This window comes from Parus major, chromosome 6 (assembly GCF_001522545.3).
Source record: "Parus major isolate Abel chromosome 6, Parus_major1.1, whole genome shotgun sequence".
Lineage (NCBI taxonomy): Eukaryota > Metazoa > Chordata > Aves > Passeriformes > Paridae > Parus > Parus major.
In genome coordinates, this window is record NC_031775.1 from 25,345,047 (window position 1) to 25,358,210 (window position 13,164).

Below are 13,164 nucleotides of genomic sequence, written 5' to 3' on the forward strand. Positions count from 1 at the left end.
AAGCCTTTTTAACCTTGAAAAACAACTTACAAGGTTAAATCTTTGCTTCCCAAAGAATGAAGAGTCAGTTCACTCTCCCATGCCTATAAACTAGTTCTTCTAGCTCTAAGAACAATTGAACCCACAAGTAAGTATGAATGTATCATTTATTTGAGGTGGACAATTCACATCATTAAAAGTCACAGGTAACAAATTTAATCTGGAATTTGAATTGGGTGTTTATTTTCAGGGGCAGCTCCAGAGAAATACAAAAGATAAGCAGCACGCATAACAATCAGATGCGGCTGAGGAAAAAAAACCTAAAATCTTAATGCTCAGAATGCAATTTAAACAGAAAAAAACAATTCTGACTTGTGATGAAAAAGATGCATCGAGAAGGCAATCCACAGAATGTCTTCTTCAATTATTTATTGTTTAAAAAGTATGCAAACCATGGCACAGGCATATACAACCCTTTCAGCTGTGAGGAAAAGAAAACCTCATCCTAACATATTCATTGCATAAGTCTAAAGTAATATACAGAAAATTTCAAGTAAAGGATTGTGATCTGAAGTAAAAATTCCATTTAATATTTAAAAAAATTAGAAGGCTATTTGCTTTTCTTCTCTCCATCCACTGGTTGATCCGTTTCAGAGTCATACTGGTATTTTTCCACACACTTCCTAGGGAACCAGCCTCGTTCTCTTATTCCACCTTAAGACATGAAAAGTTGCATTAACTTAGAACAAAACATGGCCCACTACTAAGGAAAAACACAGGACTGGAAGAGACATCAAGCACTTACCCAAGATATTTTCTTCTACAAGACAGAACATCTAAGTCATTTCTAACATCATTGCCTAGGGATGCACAGATTTTCTCCAACTACCTAAAATGTTTTCAGACATCTCCAAAGCTTTTCAGTGCTCTACCTTCCTTGAGAAAATTCATCTTTATACCCTATCTGAATCTTTCTATCTATAAATCAGGTTTACAGCTCCTTTTTCTACAATCAGGGGCACAGGAAGCAGGTAACAAACTTGTCTACATAGATTTTCACACAGCTGATGACTATTTACACATACCCAGGCTAACTCCCATTTCCTACTCCTCTCCTCCCAGGTAAACTATCCCAATTCTTTTGGCTTTTCCTTATAAAGTCCTATTTGCTATTATTCTAATTATTCTCGGTTTTCTTTGTTTTCCTCTCAACCCTTTACAGTAGATCTTTCTTGAGATGCAGTAATTGCTTTTACTTGTAGGACTATTTCAGCAGTCTCTGCCAATGCTGAGGAGGATGGAAGGTTTACTTCAGCATCTGGGAAGCTGTATGCCTGTCCTTTTCTGAAAGTGTTGACTCATCTTAAGATTATCATCGAGTTTTTTTCCACAAGAACTGCTACTTAATCATTCATTTTGTCATCTTGCTGTAGTGCAACTTTTTATTCCTGCTTATTTATAGCATTTTTCCATACATTCCTAACAGAACTCATTCTATTTTTGAAGTCTAGTCTGATCCAGCCTCTCAGTGTTCACCAAGTTCTCCATCCACACCACATTTTAGCTGATTCAGAAAACCCAACATTCAACAGAGTAGATATATCCTGCTAAACTTCACAATAAGCAATGCAATACAAACTATTGCTATGTTCATCTGTATCTGATGTTTTATTGGAGTCAGCTGCCAGGGCACTTCCAGCCCATAAAGGTTTCAGACCTCCAATGAAAAGCAAGGACTTTTTCAGTGTAGTGACTGCTAGCAGCCCCACTTGTGCAAATATGAAATCCAATCCAATGAATTAACAATTGTTTGGAACAAACAACAGAATCTGACACACCCTCTGGCAGGTAAAATTTTAGTTCAGTCCACAGCAAGAGGTCTGAAGTGAAAAATGTAAAAGCTTCAATGCAGGTGGTTGTGATACTCTCTGCAGATCATCAGGAATCTTTACTATACTCAACACCCACAGCTAGTTTTATAAATGCATATTAAAGTCTCTAGAAATTATTCCAAACCAAAGACATGATGTCTCCAAGTTTTCAAGATACACAAAGATTAATCCCTATACTTATATGGGCTGTATAGGTAGGAAGCATGGATGAATTTAAGGCAGACCACCACTTAAATATCAAAAAAATGAATCATCCTTAACCTCTTTATAGACTAAAAGCCTAACTTTTTCTTAGAATATGAAGTACCCCCCTTCCCACTCAACTTTCAATAAACTACTAAATGAGTGTTCTGTCAGCCTGACAGTTGTTTAATGTTTATCAAAACTGGGAAGCCTATTAGATGTAAAGAATAAAAACTGGAGAGTCGAGAGAAGCTAGTGCCAATAATGTTATCATTCTACCTTTTGAGAAGTGAACATATAATATTGGCCACATTTCTAGATAGGTATAAAACTGATTTGCAACTTTCAACAGAAAGAAATGAAATTAACTGCTCCATACCATCACCATCTGAGATGAGAATCTTCTCACCATACATCCAGTGTCTGGGGAAGGAAGCATAACAGGTAATTAGATGCCAGAACACAACTCAGTATTTCTTTTAACCAAATATAAAGGTGTGGAGCCACTAACTTTAAGCCTCTGGTGGCTAAAATCAGATCCCCTTTACTCAGTGCAATTCTAGGTTCTTCAGTGCACGGTGTTGTGAAGAATGTTTTAACACCTTTAGTCACAGGGCAGCAGACACCACTGTAATCTTCTATGGCTCGATACCGCACCTGTGGATTGGAACAGAACACAGCAATTTATTTGAAGGAGTTATGGCCTTACTGATAAATTTCATACTAAAAAATCAATTCAAGCATACCATGAGATTTAAAGTAATGACAGTGGCTGTCAAAGGGACTCAGAATTCTAAATTAATGCTTAACCATAAAGCACAATCCTCTTTTATCATCACGTTTCTTCCAATCTGGAAACTAAGAAGCAAATGCAAAGGCTAATTTAGCAGAGAATGCTATACATTGTTTGTGTTGATTAATTACATTTATTTATACTGCTATTTCAAAATAATTTTAGACCAAACTTCACAAATACTTACACTTCTTACTCGCTTGTCTGCTTTCTGTTTCAGTTGCTCTATCTATAAATGATTAAAAATAGAAATTTAGTCAGCATTCAACACAAAATGAAACCAGGTATTGAAATCATTCAACAAACACAGGAAATACCATGAGCAGTTTGAAACACTCACAAAAGCATAACTTTCTAGTGCATCAAAAATGGGACAACATTTAACAGAACTCATGTACATGTATTTCAAGCCCATCTATTTTAGTTATTAAAAAAGCTGGTCTATTATTACAAAGGAATAAAGGAATAAAGGAAAGCACACAGTTGGATAGTGGGGAGAATCAACTTGAGATACCACTGAAGATCAGTTACCGTCAAACTGTATTGGTGACATCCATCTCTAACTGGCCAGTCCAGGCCATCTCCCTCAGGAATCCCAGACCATGTAAACACTTGCCTGAAGTTCTTCCATTTACTTCCCATATCATAGGGGAAGATAAAGGTCTCACCCGTTTGGTAGTACTGGATTCTGTCTTTGGCCTAGGAAATAATTTAAGAAATGCAGAACATAAAATCACCCTACAAAGTGCAGTCCAGAAGCAAATATTACAAAGGCTGAATCATAAGCCCTGTATGGATCTATGGGGCCTAAAGGTAAGTATTTTCAGGCAAGAGAAGTGAACTCCTGCTATATCAACCCAGGCATTAAAAACTACTTAAACCAATCATGGCATTATTCAGAAAGATGTCTGGTTGGGGTGTCCCCACCCCAGTCTCCCCCCATTTACTCTTTAACAGTCCCCTGACTACACTGATACTTCCCTCCACACTCTGATATTACTTTACTGCTTTTTTTTAGGGACCAATGTCTATTTCTCAGTCACTTCCAAGAGCTTCCACAGCTCAGAATCCTTTGATTAATGATCACAAACATGACTCAACATTGGTAGTGCCAATTCCTCCACTAAGAATGCACACACAGGCATGATCTGAATCACCCACATTCTGTAGTCACGAGCTTGACATTCTCACAGTTATGATGACATCTAGTGGAGCAGCCACAGAGTGGTGTTCTCTTCATTGCAATAATGCCATTCTATTAAATAATTAAGTATTACAGTCCATGCTCAGCTTTCAAAAGGGACATATTAGCAGCCTGTGTTTTACAGTAAAAATTTTAACATATTATTCCAAATTCTACAATATAGTGATAACAGGGATTTCTTTCATTTATGTTCCATTATCCCATTATTCAAAGGTCTAAAAGGACTTGGATCCAGCCACATCCCATGAAAAGAGTTGACATTACAATACTTTAAGTACTTATACACAATCAAGATTCTCATGCTAATTTGGCACACAAAATAAAAGAAAGACAACAAGACATTAATGAAATGTTTGTGGACTTGAACAAAAAAATCCTGGTAGAACCAAACTAATTTCTAAATACTGAATCAGTTTTGCTTCCTCTAAACTTAGCTTCTGTTGTTTGACTATATTTCTCCTGAAAAATCTTGTGAAAACCTCTATAAAGATAAGGAAATTCAGGAGAAATTTTAAGGACAGAAGACTAGGTATTTTCTAGTACTTTAAAATCAAGAAAAATCTTCCCAAATCGAGGAAAATCTTCCCTTACAATCTAAAGTGAGAAATGGGGAAAACCATGAGTCAAAAGATGCCACTTTGAATGGTAACTTGGTCAGGGAGGTGGACAATTAAAGGTACAAGAATGTGTAATGACAAAGCTAAAGTTTCAGATAAAAACACCCACATATTTCAAGTAGATAAGTGAGTCTTTTCAAAGCAAATATTATTCCATGTTCAACAAAGTCCTCTGAAACAAAAGAGAAGTTATGCATTTACATGATTTCTCATTTCTTTCAGTGAATTTCAGAGATGGTAAGGGTAAAGCTTGTTGTAGGTGTTAGGTCAGTGGTAAATAAATCTAAATAACATCTCTTTAACCCAGAGGTGAAACAATAAATAATTATAAATATGGATGTATAAATATAGACTTTGTAACATTACAAGAATACTGTAATAAAAGCATACCTTTTCTTCAATCCAGGATTCGATTGAAGTTTTATTTGTCAAAATTACTTTCATCTGAAATAGAAGTGTTAGGTGAAATTAGGACTTGTTTTCTGCAGGAATGCATCAGCTATACAAAGAAAGCTTCATTTAGCAAACTAAAATTATTTTAAACAAAGCAACTGTTATACAGTTAACTGAACATTCGTTAGAAGCTAACCCTCAGCATATATCACACAGTATTGAACTTTATGCTCAAAATGTATCTTTTTGTTTACTTTCAAAGATCTCCAACATTTTAAGAAATACATCAGGCATATTTACATCTATTTTCAGGGATAGGGCAAATATTTTGCCTTTTTCAGGGAGTTTATAAAATCCATCTCATGTTTTCTCAGTTCATTAGATTTTCACATCCAAGTCTTCCATGGAAAAAAAAAAAAAAACTGGGACAAAGCTACATAAATCCCTGGAAAAGTTATACAACAATGTAAGCTCTGAACAACTGTTCTTATCTCAATCCTGAATTCTGTTTCTGCTCCACAAGCATACAAAACTTACAGTTTTTAACTTCTTTGTAACAGAGCCATAGACTCACCTGGATAATAAACAGCATTCCAACAGCAATAGTTGTTCCTAATGCCAGTCCTAAGGCAAATAAAGATGCAGCAAATGCCGACAGTCCAAAGGGAATAATGGGACGAGGGTCTCTTTTGGCTGCACTCATGTCAATCTTCACAGAACTCCACCCAAAAGATATCTGCAAAGAGAAAAATTCCATTTAGCTCTAGAACTTTCCACCTGCTGAAACAAAGCAAGTTATCTATAAGAAATTTGGCTCTGAAAGTAAGTGTCCAACATCTGATGGGCTTATAATGCAAGCAGAGTAACTAAAAATATTATATTCAAAAGACTTTTATCTTCAGAAGTTTGTTGCTAGGTGGAAAATGAAATCACAATCATCACCTTGCAAGCTCCACAGGCCCAAAAATCAGCAAAAAGATCTGGTCCAGTATGTGTGAAAACACATTCATCAGTGTCAGCTGGACAACGTTTGCATAGAACAGTCCCCATTTTCTGTGGGAATCATGCAGGTTTTTCTCTGAAAGCTTTGCAGACAGCAGTTCTCAACATTATCAACCTGCAAACACAGCTCAGCTGCTACAAATACAACTTCATCTGTTACACTCAGGTGATGTTATCAACCTCTTCACTGCAACCACAGAGGCTGAAATCAAAGCTTATAATCTTAACCATGCATCTGAGATAAGGGGTGTATTCCAGAACAAGCTTTGCTCATTGTTGAAGTTTTTCAGTTAAAAAACCCACAGCTAACATATTTATTTTTAGTCCCAAAACTAATGTACTTTTTTTTCCTTGAAGAAATAGACACAATTCTAAAAAAGTGGCCAATAAAAGAAAATAAATAGGATCAAACTTGTGTGTTGGAAATAAATAGCAGCTGTTTTCTGTGCCAGCCAAAACACAGCCTGTCTCTACATAAAGTGCTACTCAGAAACAGTCTTCAGTCAATGTAAAGCAATGGGAAAGTCCCTGTGATTATGAGAAGGGAAAAAAAGAAAAAAAAAAGAATTAAAATAGAAACAACTTTCCCTGAATCCTTCTCCATTCACATACATACATCTTACAGCCACACAGCAGAACTAGGAGTGCATGTGGAAAGAATAACAAGGAATTCCACGTTTCTCCTCAGAAAACTAAATTATCTTGTACTTCAAGACATGAATAATTTATCTGACTTAAATAATAATTTAGTTAAGCATTTAGTTATGTTTTCTTACTCTGTTGTAAAGCTGAGTGTACATTGTCATAATAAATATGAAAGAAGCGTGAATGCATCCCAGTGGAGCTAAGAGGAGAAACAGAGTGAAAGATGCATGATTCTGGTATCCACAACAGTTGTTGATCCAAGGACAGTGGTGATCCATCTTCATCACACATCTGTGAATAATAATTATTGATTAATATAAAGGACACGTATGAGGTTTCTCAAAAAACTCAAAGGATGGCTGATTTTCTACTTCTCAACCTCCATTCTTTTTCTGACAGATCAACACAGTCGTTTCTTTTTAGCTGCTATTCAGAATTATATTTCCATGTTGTAGAATTTAAAAAAACAAATAAAAAGTCCTTCCAGGTCCTACCCTCCCTAGTTGTCTGTCCTCCCCTTTACTCAAACTGACTAGTTGCTAATAACCACCATAGTACAGAGCCTGGAGACAAAGACATAGAATGGGACTTGTCAGAACTCTGATCACAATAATTAAGCACTACTGTTAATGCCAGTTTTTAAAAATCAGTATACCAGGAAAATAAAGGTAATATAAAATTCCCTGTGAACTGCTTGTAGAAAGAGTATTTAAAGAAAGATACACAGAGAGAAGTGTGATAGTGACTTGTTCTTTTCAGTGGTAAACCCTCTGAAAGCTTTCTCAATTGCTATTGAAAATCCTATTCAAAATACATTTAACAAGTCTAAGCACCCTAGGGACACTCTTGTATTCAATATAAAACCAGTTATTTTGGCATAGCTTACAGATGCAAAAAAATCCCACCTGATTAAAGATTTGGTCCATTTGGACATTCAGAATTACCTTGACATGTGTAAAAGTCTATATGACCACCCAAGTAATCAATCCTCAGCATAAAGTTTGTCACTCAAGGAAAAGAGTTGTTCATTTTAAATCTGAGGATGCTGTGGCCAAATTACAGCACTGCTCAGGAGTTTCAGGTTCTGTTTCCTAAATACCACTGACTGCACATCTTGGGTTTATAGAAATAACAAATGAATGCATATGTTGCAATATACTTGCACCACATTCTAAGAGCCCTTCAGAGGACAACCTGCCTGGACTACAGACAGCTGAAGTGCCTTGATTTTTTTAAGATGCATTGAATTCTAGTGATAGCTATTTTTAATCAAGTATCCTTTGTATCAGGATGAGTGTGTTGGAAGATAACAAGGTGCAAACTTTTTAAGTTGACCCAAAAGGTTTATTACTTAACATGCCAACTCCCCTCAAAAACCCACTTTGGTGTAGAGTAAAACAACAGTCCAAAATTTCTACTCAAATCAACATTTAATTCCCGCTTGGAAAGATGACAGAATAGATATTTCTACTCTTTAAGCAGGTCAATGTTTAGACTTTAAAAACAATTTAATATGATTTTTAGGTATTTACACAGACATCCCTGAAGCAGGACTGCATTGTTTTGTTGGTACCATCAAGAAGTTCTTAAGAGAAACTGATTTCAAACTATAAAGAAAACATTAAAGACAGTCATTTTTCTAAACTAAAACACAGCAGAACTGTATAGACATCACACAACTAGAAAGTGGAAATACTTGAAAGGGCTATAGTGTTTAAATGGAAGCTTTTTAAAAAAGCACAGTGTGAGTGCTGGAAGAACAAATTATGGTAAGAACCCATCTCAAATATGGACTTTAAACTATTTTAAAGAGAAACAGTACCTGTTGCACTTCCGACAGTGGTGTGAACGAGGTGCCTTGTAAGACTGACACACTTTACAGTATTGGAGATACATGCAATCCTGAGATTTTTCCTTTAAACAAAAGAATAGGAGTGTTAGATGTATACACAACTCCCCTGGCAATGTTTATCTCGGTATTTTCGTAACCTAAACACCTTTGATTTCTTCTTACAGGGTGTGTTTCATAGTCCAACCCTATTTAATGGTAGGCGTCAAGGAGAGGAAAAGACAAAATTAAATCATCTCCTAGCTATCAACACAACCATCTCCCACTGTTGAAAGTGCTGGTTGCTAAAACAAATAAACAGTTCTTCTGTCAGGAAGAGCAACTGTACAAGCAGGGTATTATAGTGAAGTTCTGAGAGTAAAAATCAGCATGTTGCCATTCTGATTTAAAAAAATAATAATAATCCTGAGCACATTTTCTCTCCATTTTATACCATAAACCACTCCAAGCTTACTACTAAGATACAGCACTAGTAAACACTAATGTTCAACTCTTTTACAATCTCTTTTACACACAGCCCCCCCACCTAGAGAAAGGTGAGAGACAGAGACACTTGCAGACAGCAAGTGGTAGCCAAAATCTTCCACTCAGGAAGTGGAGTACCCAATTGTCCTGCTAAGATGATTATCAGGATCCTCTTCTGCCCAGACTGTGTCTTGAGTAATATTCCACAATTAGAAAGGTGACCAGCACTAAACTTTGTATCACACCACTGGAACACTAACTCTGGGCAGCTGCCTTGAGATACTGAACCAGTATCATTCCTGACTAAAACTCTTCCAAGAGATGATTAAAGCACAAGAAATGCAAATTTCTATCTTGTACTCTATTAAGCAGAGAGTAACTATATAATTTTCTGGCTTGCATAAAATTAAAAAGAAACTTTCTAGATTAATTACTTCTAATTGTTACTGCTACCAGCAAAATCTCCAGAATAGGTGTCTGCATATAATCTTGAGGTTCTCATTCCCAGCTAACAGTGCTTGTTTCCTGCTGCTTTGCTTTGAGAAGCCCCTATAAAACACAGCAACTGCTGCCAGCCAAGCAGCATTACCAGACCCCCGAGAGCACAGGGAGGGGATGGAGAAGGGCAGCAGAACAGAACAGAGCCTTGGAGAAGCAGTTACAGGATGTAACTGTAGGCAAGCAGGAAGCCGCCTCAGATCTGCAAGGCTACCAAAGCAAGAGTCACGGAAATCAACAGTGCTGTGCTTACTCCAGAGCTGGATTCAAGGAATGGCCATCTGAAATATTACAACACTGGCCACTGAAGACCACCAAAGGAGACCCCAAAAGGCCACATAAGGACTTCCGATAAGGAACCTAACTATATAAAGTACAGTATCACACATACATTATATACACATTAAGTAAGCGGGGATAGCTTATGAATGTGTAATCAGTGTGGGTAATAAGAACTGTTTACCCAACGCTCGGCACACTCGATTAGAGGAAGGATATTTCAAGTGTCCAGCGTACTGCTTTCTAATACTCAAAACTTGCAAAGTTCCTATCTGTCCGATTTCGATCTCAGGAGCGAGCTGGATTTTACTGGAAACTCTAGAAGCGGCAGGAGCAAAGCGGGGAAAGGCAAAGGAAAGACTTCGGAACAAGACAAGGAGGAAGGAGTGGCCTGAGAGCTTGGAGCGTTCTTGGGGGACAGAGGAGAAACGGCGGCACCAAGACACGGGATTTCTACTGTCCTGAGGGCGGGGGCAGGCGGCGCGGCCTCAGGGCTGCCCGCCAGTCCCCGCGAGGCCCCGGGACGAGGCGGTCGCAAGGCAGCGCTTACCGGCGTCCACCCCAGCGGGACGTACCCGGGGCCCACAAACATGGCGCTGAAGTAGTTGTAGAGGATCATGACGGTCCAGTTGAGCAGCATCACGAAGTTGACGCTTCCCCCGGCCGTGTCCAGCGGCCAGTACCAGAGCGCGGCGTCGGCCATGGCGGTGGCGGAGCACACGGCCACCACGGCCAGCGCCACCGCCGGGCCCCAGTGGCACAGGCGCCGCGCCCGCTGCAGCGCGCCCGGCCCCGCCATCGCCGCTACCGCCGCCCGACCGCTGCCGCCCCGCCGCCGCCGTGCATGGCTCCCGCCGGCTGCCGAGGGAGAGGGCGGGAAGGGAAAAGGGAAGGGAGTGGGAAGAGGAGGGAGGGAAGGGAGTGGAAAGGGAGGGGAGGGAAGGGGAGGAGCGAGGGCGGGAGCGGAGCCCGCGCTGCCAGCGCCCGCCCGCGGTCCGCTCACAATACGGGCCCCCCGGGAAACTGCGGCCCGCCGGTAGCGCCGCAGCCGCGTTCCTCTCCCCCGGCAGGTTCCGAGGCGGGGCGGGAGGGGCAGCGGGGTGGGAGTGACCCGTCCTTGCCGACTCTCCTCGGTACCTGCGGTGCAGCGCGATCCCGCGCGCCGAGGCCGCCCAGGGGTTGTCGGGACGGCCGAGAGGAGCTGGGCCGTGCCGGTTAAAGCACCTGAGTTTCGCCGGAACGTGTGGCGAGGCGGCCGGGGACGGGGTGGGGGACGCGGTTTAGCGTGGCAGAACACGGAAGCGCCGCGGTCCGGAGCGGCGGCCCCGGCAGCGCCATCGCCGCGATGTCCTCCGACTTCGAGAGCTACGAGCAGGACTTCGCCGTGCTCACGGCAGAGATCACGGGCCGCATCGGGAAGGTGCCGAAGCTGGTAGGAGGTGAGCGGCTGCTCTCCGCCCCCGCGGCCCTCGCTCCGCAGGCCCGGCCGGCTCGTCTGTAAGCGCCGCTCCGGCTGCCGGCGATGGGAGCGCAGGGCGGGGGCGGGAGGGGCGGCGTGGTTTTAGTGAGGTCTCGGCGATCCCTCACCCGAATGTGTCTCCTCGCTCCTTAAACAGCACAGTCACCTCCCTGCCCCGGCTCTGTCCCAGCGGCGAGTTATCTCTTGACATGTATTAAGAATACTCTGATAGAATATTTGTTTGCTGGTCACCTGTAGGGATCAGCCCTTCCCTTCTGCCCGGCTCTGGGGCCACGCGAAGTTGCCCCAGCGCACCTGAAGGGCTGAGCAGAGCTGGTGGGGGATGTTCCCTGTACCAGCATTGCTCCTGAATCCTCTTTCTGGTGGTCATGCCACAACATCACTAATGGAAATCAAGTCTTTCTCCTGTGGCACAGACAGATTTTGTGCATGACTTAATCTGAATTAGTATTTTTGTTGCCTACTGTTCGTACGTTTGATTTGGATAATTGACTGTGGTGACTCACATGCAGGATCACATTCAAAGAAATCAGTGTTCATTTACTTTAATGTGTTTGTCAGTAGCCTGCAGCGTTCATGGTCTAATTCATGATGTATCCCTGCAGTAGAGTCGATACTGTCTGTAAGAGCAGAAAGATGAAAATTATAATGTTGTTATTCAGCCTAGCTGACTCTTCCAGCACTGATAGGGATCAGTGCCCGACTACAGTGTGGGATGGAGGGAAGATGACACTCTGGTTTTCTCATCTGTTCCTCTTGTAGCTCAGCTCAATGCCTCTTCTGTTTGCAGCTTATTTAATACTTCTGCCTCTGCTTCTTATGCATATTAGCCAAAAATCTGGGACCCTTAACCGTAAGAGTGGATACTGTATAAGAAGAAAATGAACACATACCAATGGTGTACTTTTCCATATGACTAAAGGAAAAGGTATCATATATATTCAGGACCAAATAATAACATCCTACTTTTAGAGTGGGAAATGCATCATGAAGTGATGAAGTAGTGACTCTAAACAGGATTTGAGGTGGGTGGTCAACTAAAATGTGTGATCTCAGGGGATTTTGAATAAAAAATTCTTTTCATTCTGTAAGGTTATGTCCAATTCTAATCTTAGCAAGTTAGAAAGTCTTCTGAAAAAATAAGAGTTGAGTTCCATGGTTAAAGGAAACTGTGCCTTTTCCTTGGCTTAACAAAGATGTTTTACTCTTGATCTTAACAGCAAGGACACAGGATAATTCAGTCAGAAGCTACAGCTGAGGTGGAAAATTTGTTTTCTAATGGAAACTTACAAAATGAAGAAGGGAGAGAATCAGAGTTCCTGTGATTGAATTCTAGAACTGGTGTAATTTAATTTGCTCAGAAATTGTATTTAACCTGTAAATGGGCACTGGAACCATTTACTGAGAGGATGCAGGGAGTTCTTGACAAAGGCTTCTTAACCTTTGAGCAGTAAATTTAAGGATTTTTGGTACGAACGGGGAGACATCATAAATACACTACTGGCTCATCCTCTAAAAATCAATAGTGCTGGACTGATTTATAGGAAAAGAGAGATTTAATTCCGTGATTGTAAAGAATAGAGATGTGAGTTCCTAATTGTATAGATTTTGGAAGTCATCAGAATCTGTTGAATAGTAGGAAGAATATTCTGAATAATAGTAGTGCATTTCCATAATCCTTTCCTTGAATCAGTCTCCCTTACTCACTTAGGGAGATTTTGGAGCTTAAATAAAAGATGTTTTAAGAGTATTGGCCTAAACAGAGGTGTAGGCTAGAAGCAACAGGCTTTGAAATCATCATTCTTTCATGAGACCATTAGGAGAATACTTTTTTAATAGAATTTGCCATCCTCTCAAAGGACACAGAATGCATACTCCCTGCAGG

At 40.5% G+C, this 13,164-nt stretch overlaps 2 protein-coding genes across 6 annotated transcripts in view; one reads left to right on the forward strand and one right to left on the reverse strand.

The window, feature by feature from the left end:
- Window positions 1–128: 128 nt before the first annotated feature.
- ZDHHC6 (zinc finger DHHC-type palmitoyltransferase 6) lies at window positions 129–10,705 on the reverse strand. The gene is made up of 10 exons (XM_015632968.3): window positions 10,350–10,705; window positions 8,531–8,622; window positions 6,840–6,999; window positions 5,636–5,797; window positions 5,059–5,112; window positions 3,379–3,546; window positions 3,035–3,076; window positions 2,566–2,711; window positions 2,434–2,477; window positions 129–693 (listed from the first exon to the last, which is right to left on the reverse strand). The coding sequence occupies exons 1-10, from the start codon at window positions 10,596–10,598 to the stop codon at window positions 590–592; spliced, it is 1,221 nt and encodes a 406-aa protein (XP_015488454.1). The 5' UTR covers window positions 10,599–10,705; the 3' UTR covers window positions 129–589.
- Window positions 10,706–10,880: 175 nt separating this feature from the next.
- The window catches only part of VTI1A (vesicle transport through interaction with t-SNAREs 1A), a 258,961-nt gene continuing 256,677 nt past the window's right edge, over window positions 10,881–13,164 (forward strand). Inside the window, exon 1 of one of the 5 annotated variants that reach the window (XM_015632973.3) lies at window positions 10,881–11,238. In XM_015632973.3, coding sequence (XP_015488459.1) covers window positions 11,145–11,238 — 94 coding nt within the window. In that variant the 5' untranslated portion in view covers window positions 10,881–11,144. The remainder of the gene's footprint in view (window positions 11,239–13,164) is intronic. The other 4 variants (XM_015632972.3, XM_015632970.3, XM_015632974.3 and 1 more) reach the window with 4 other exon arrangements.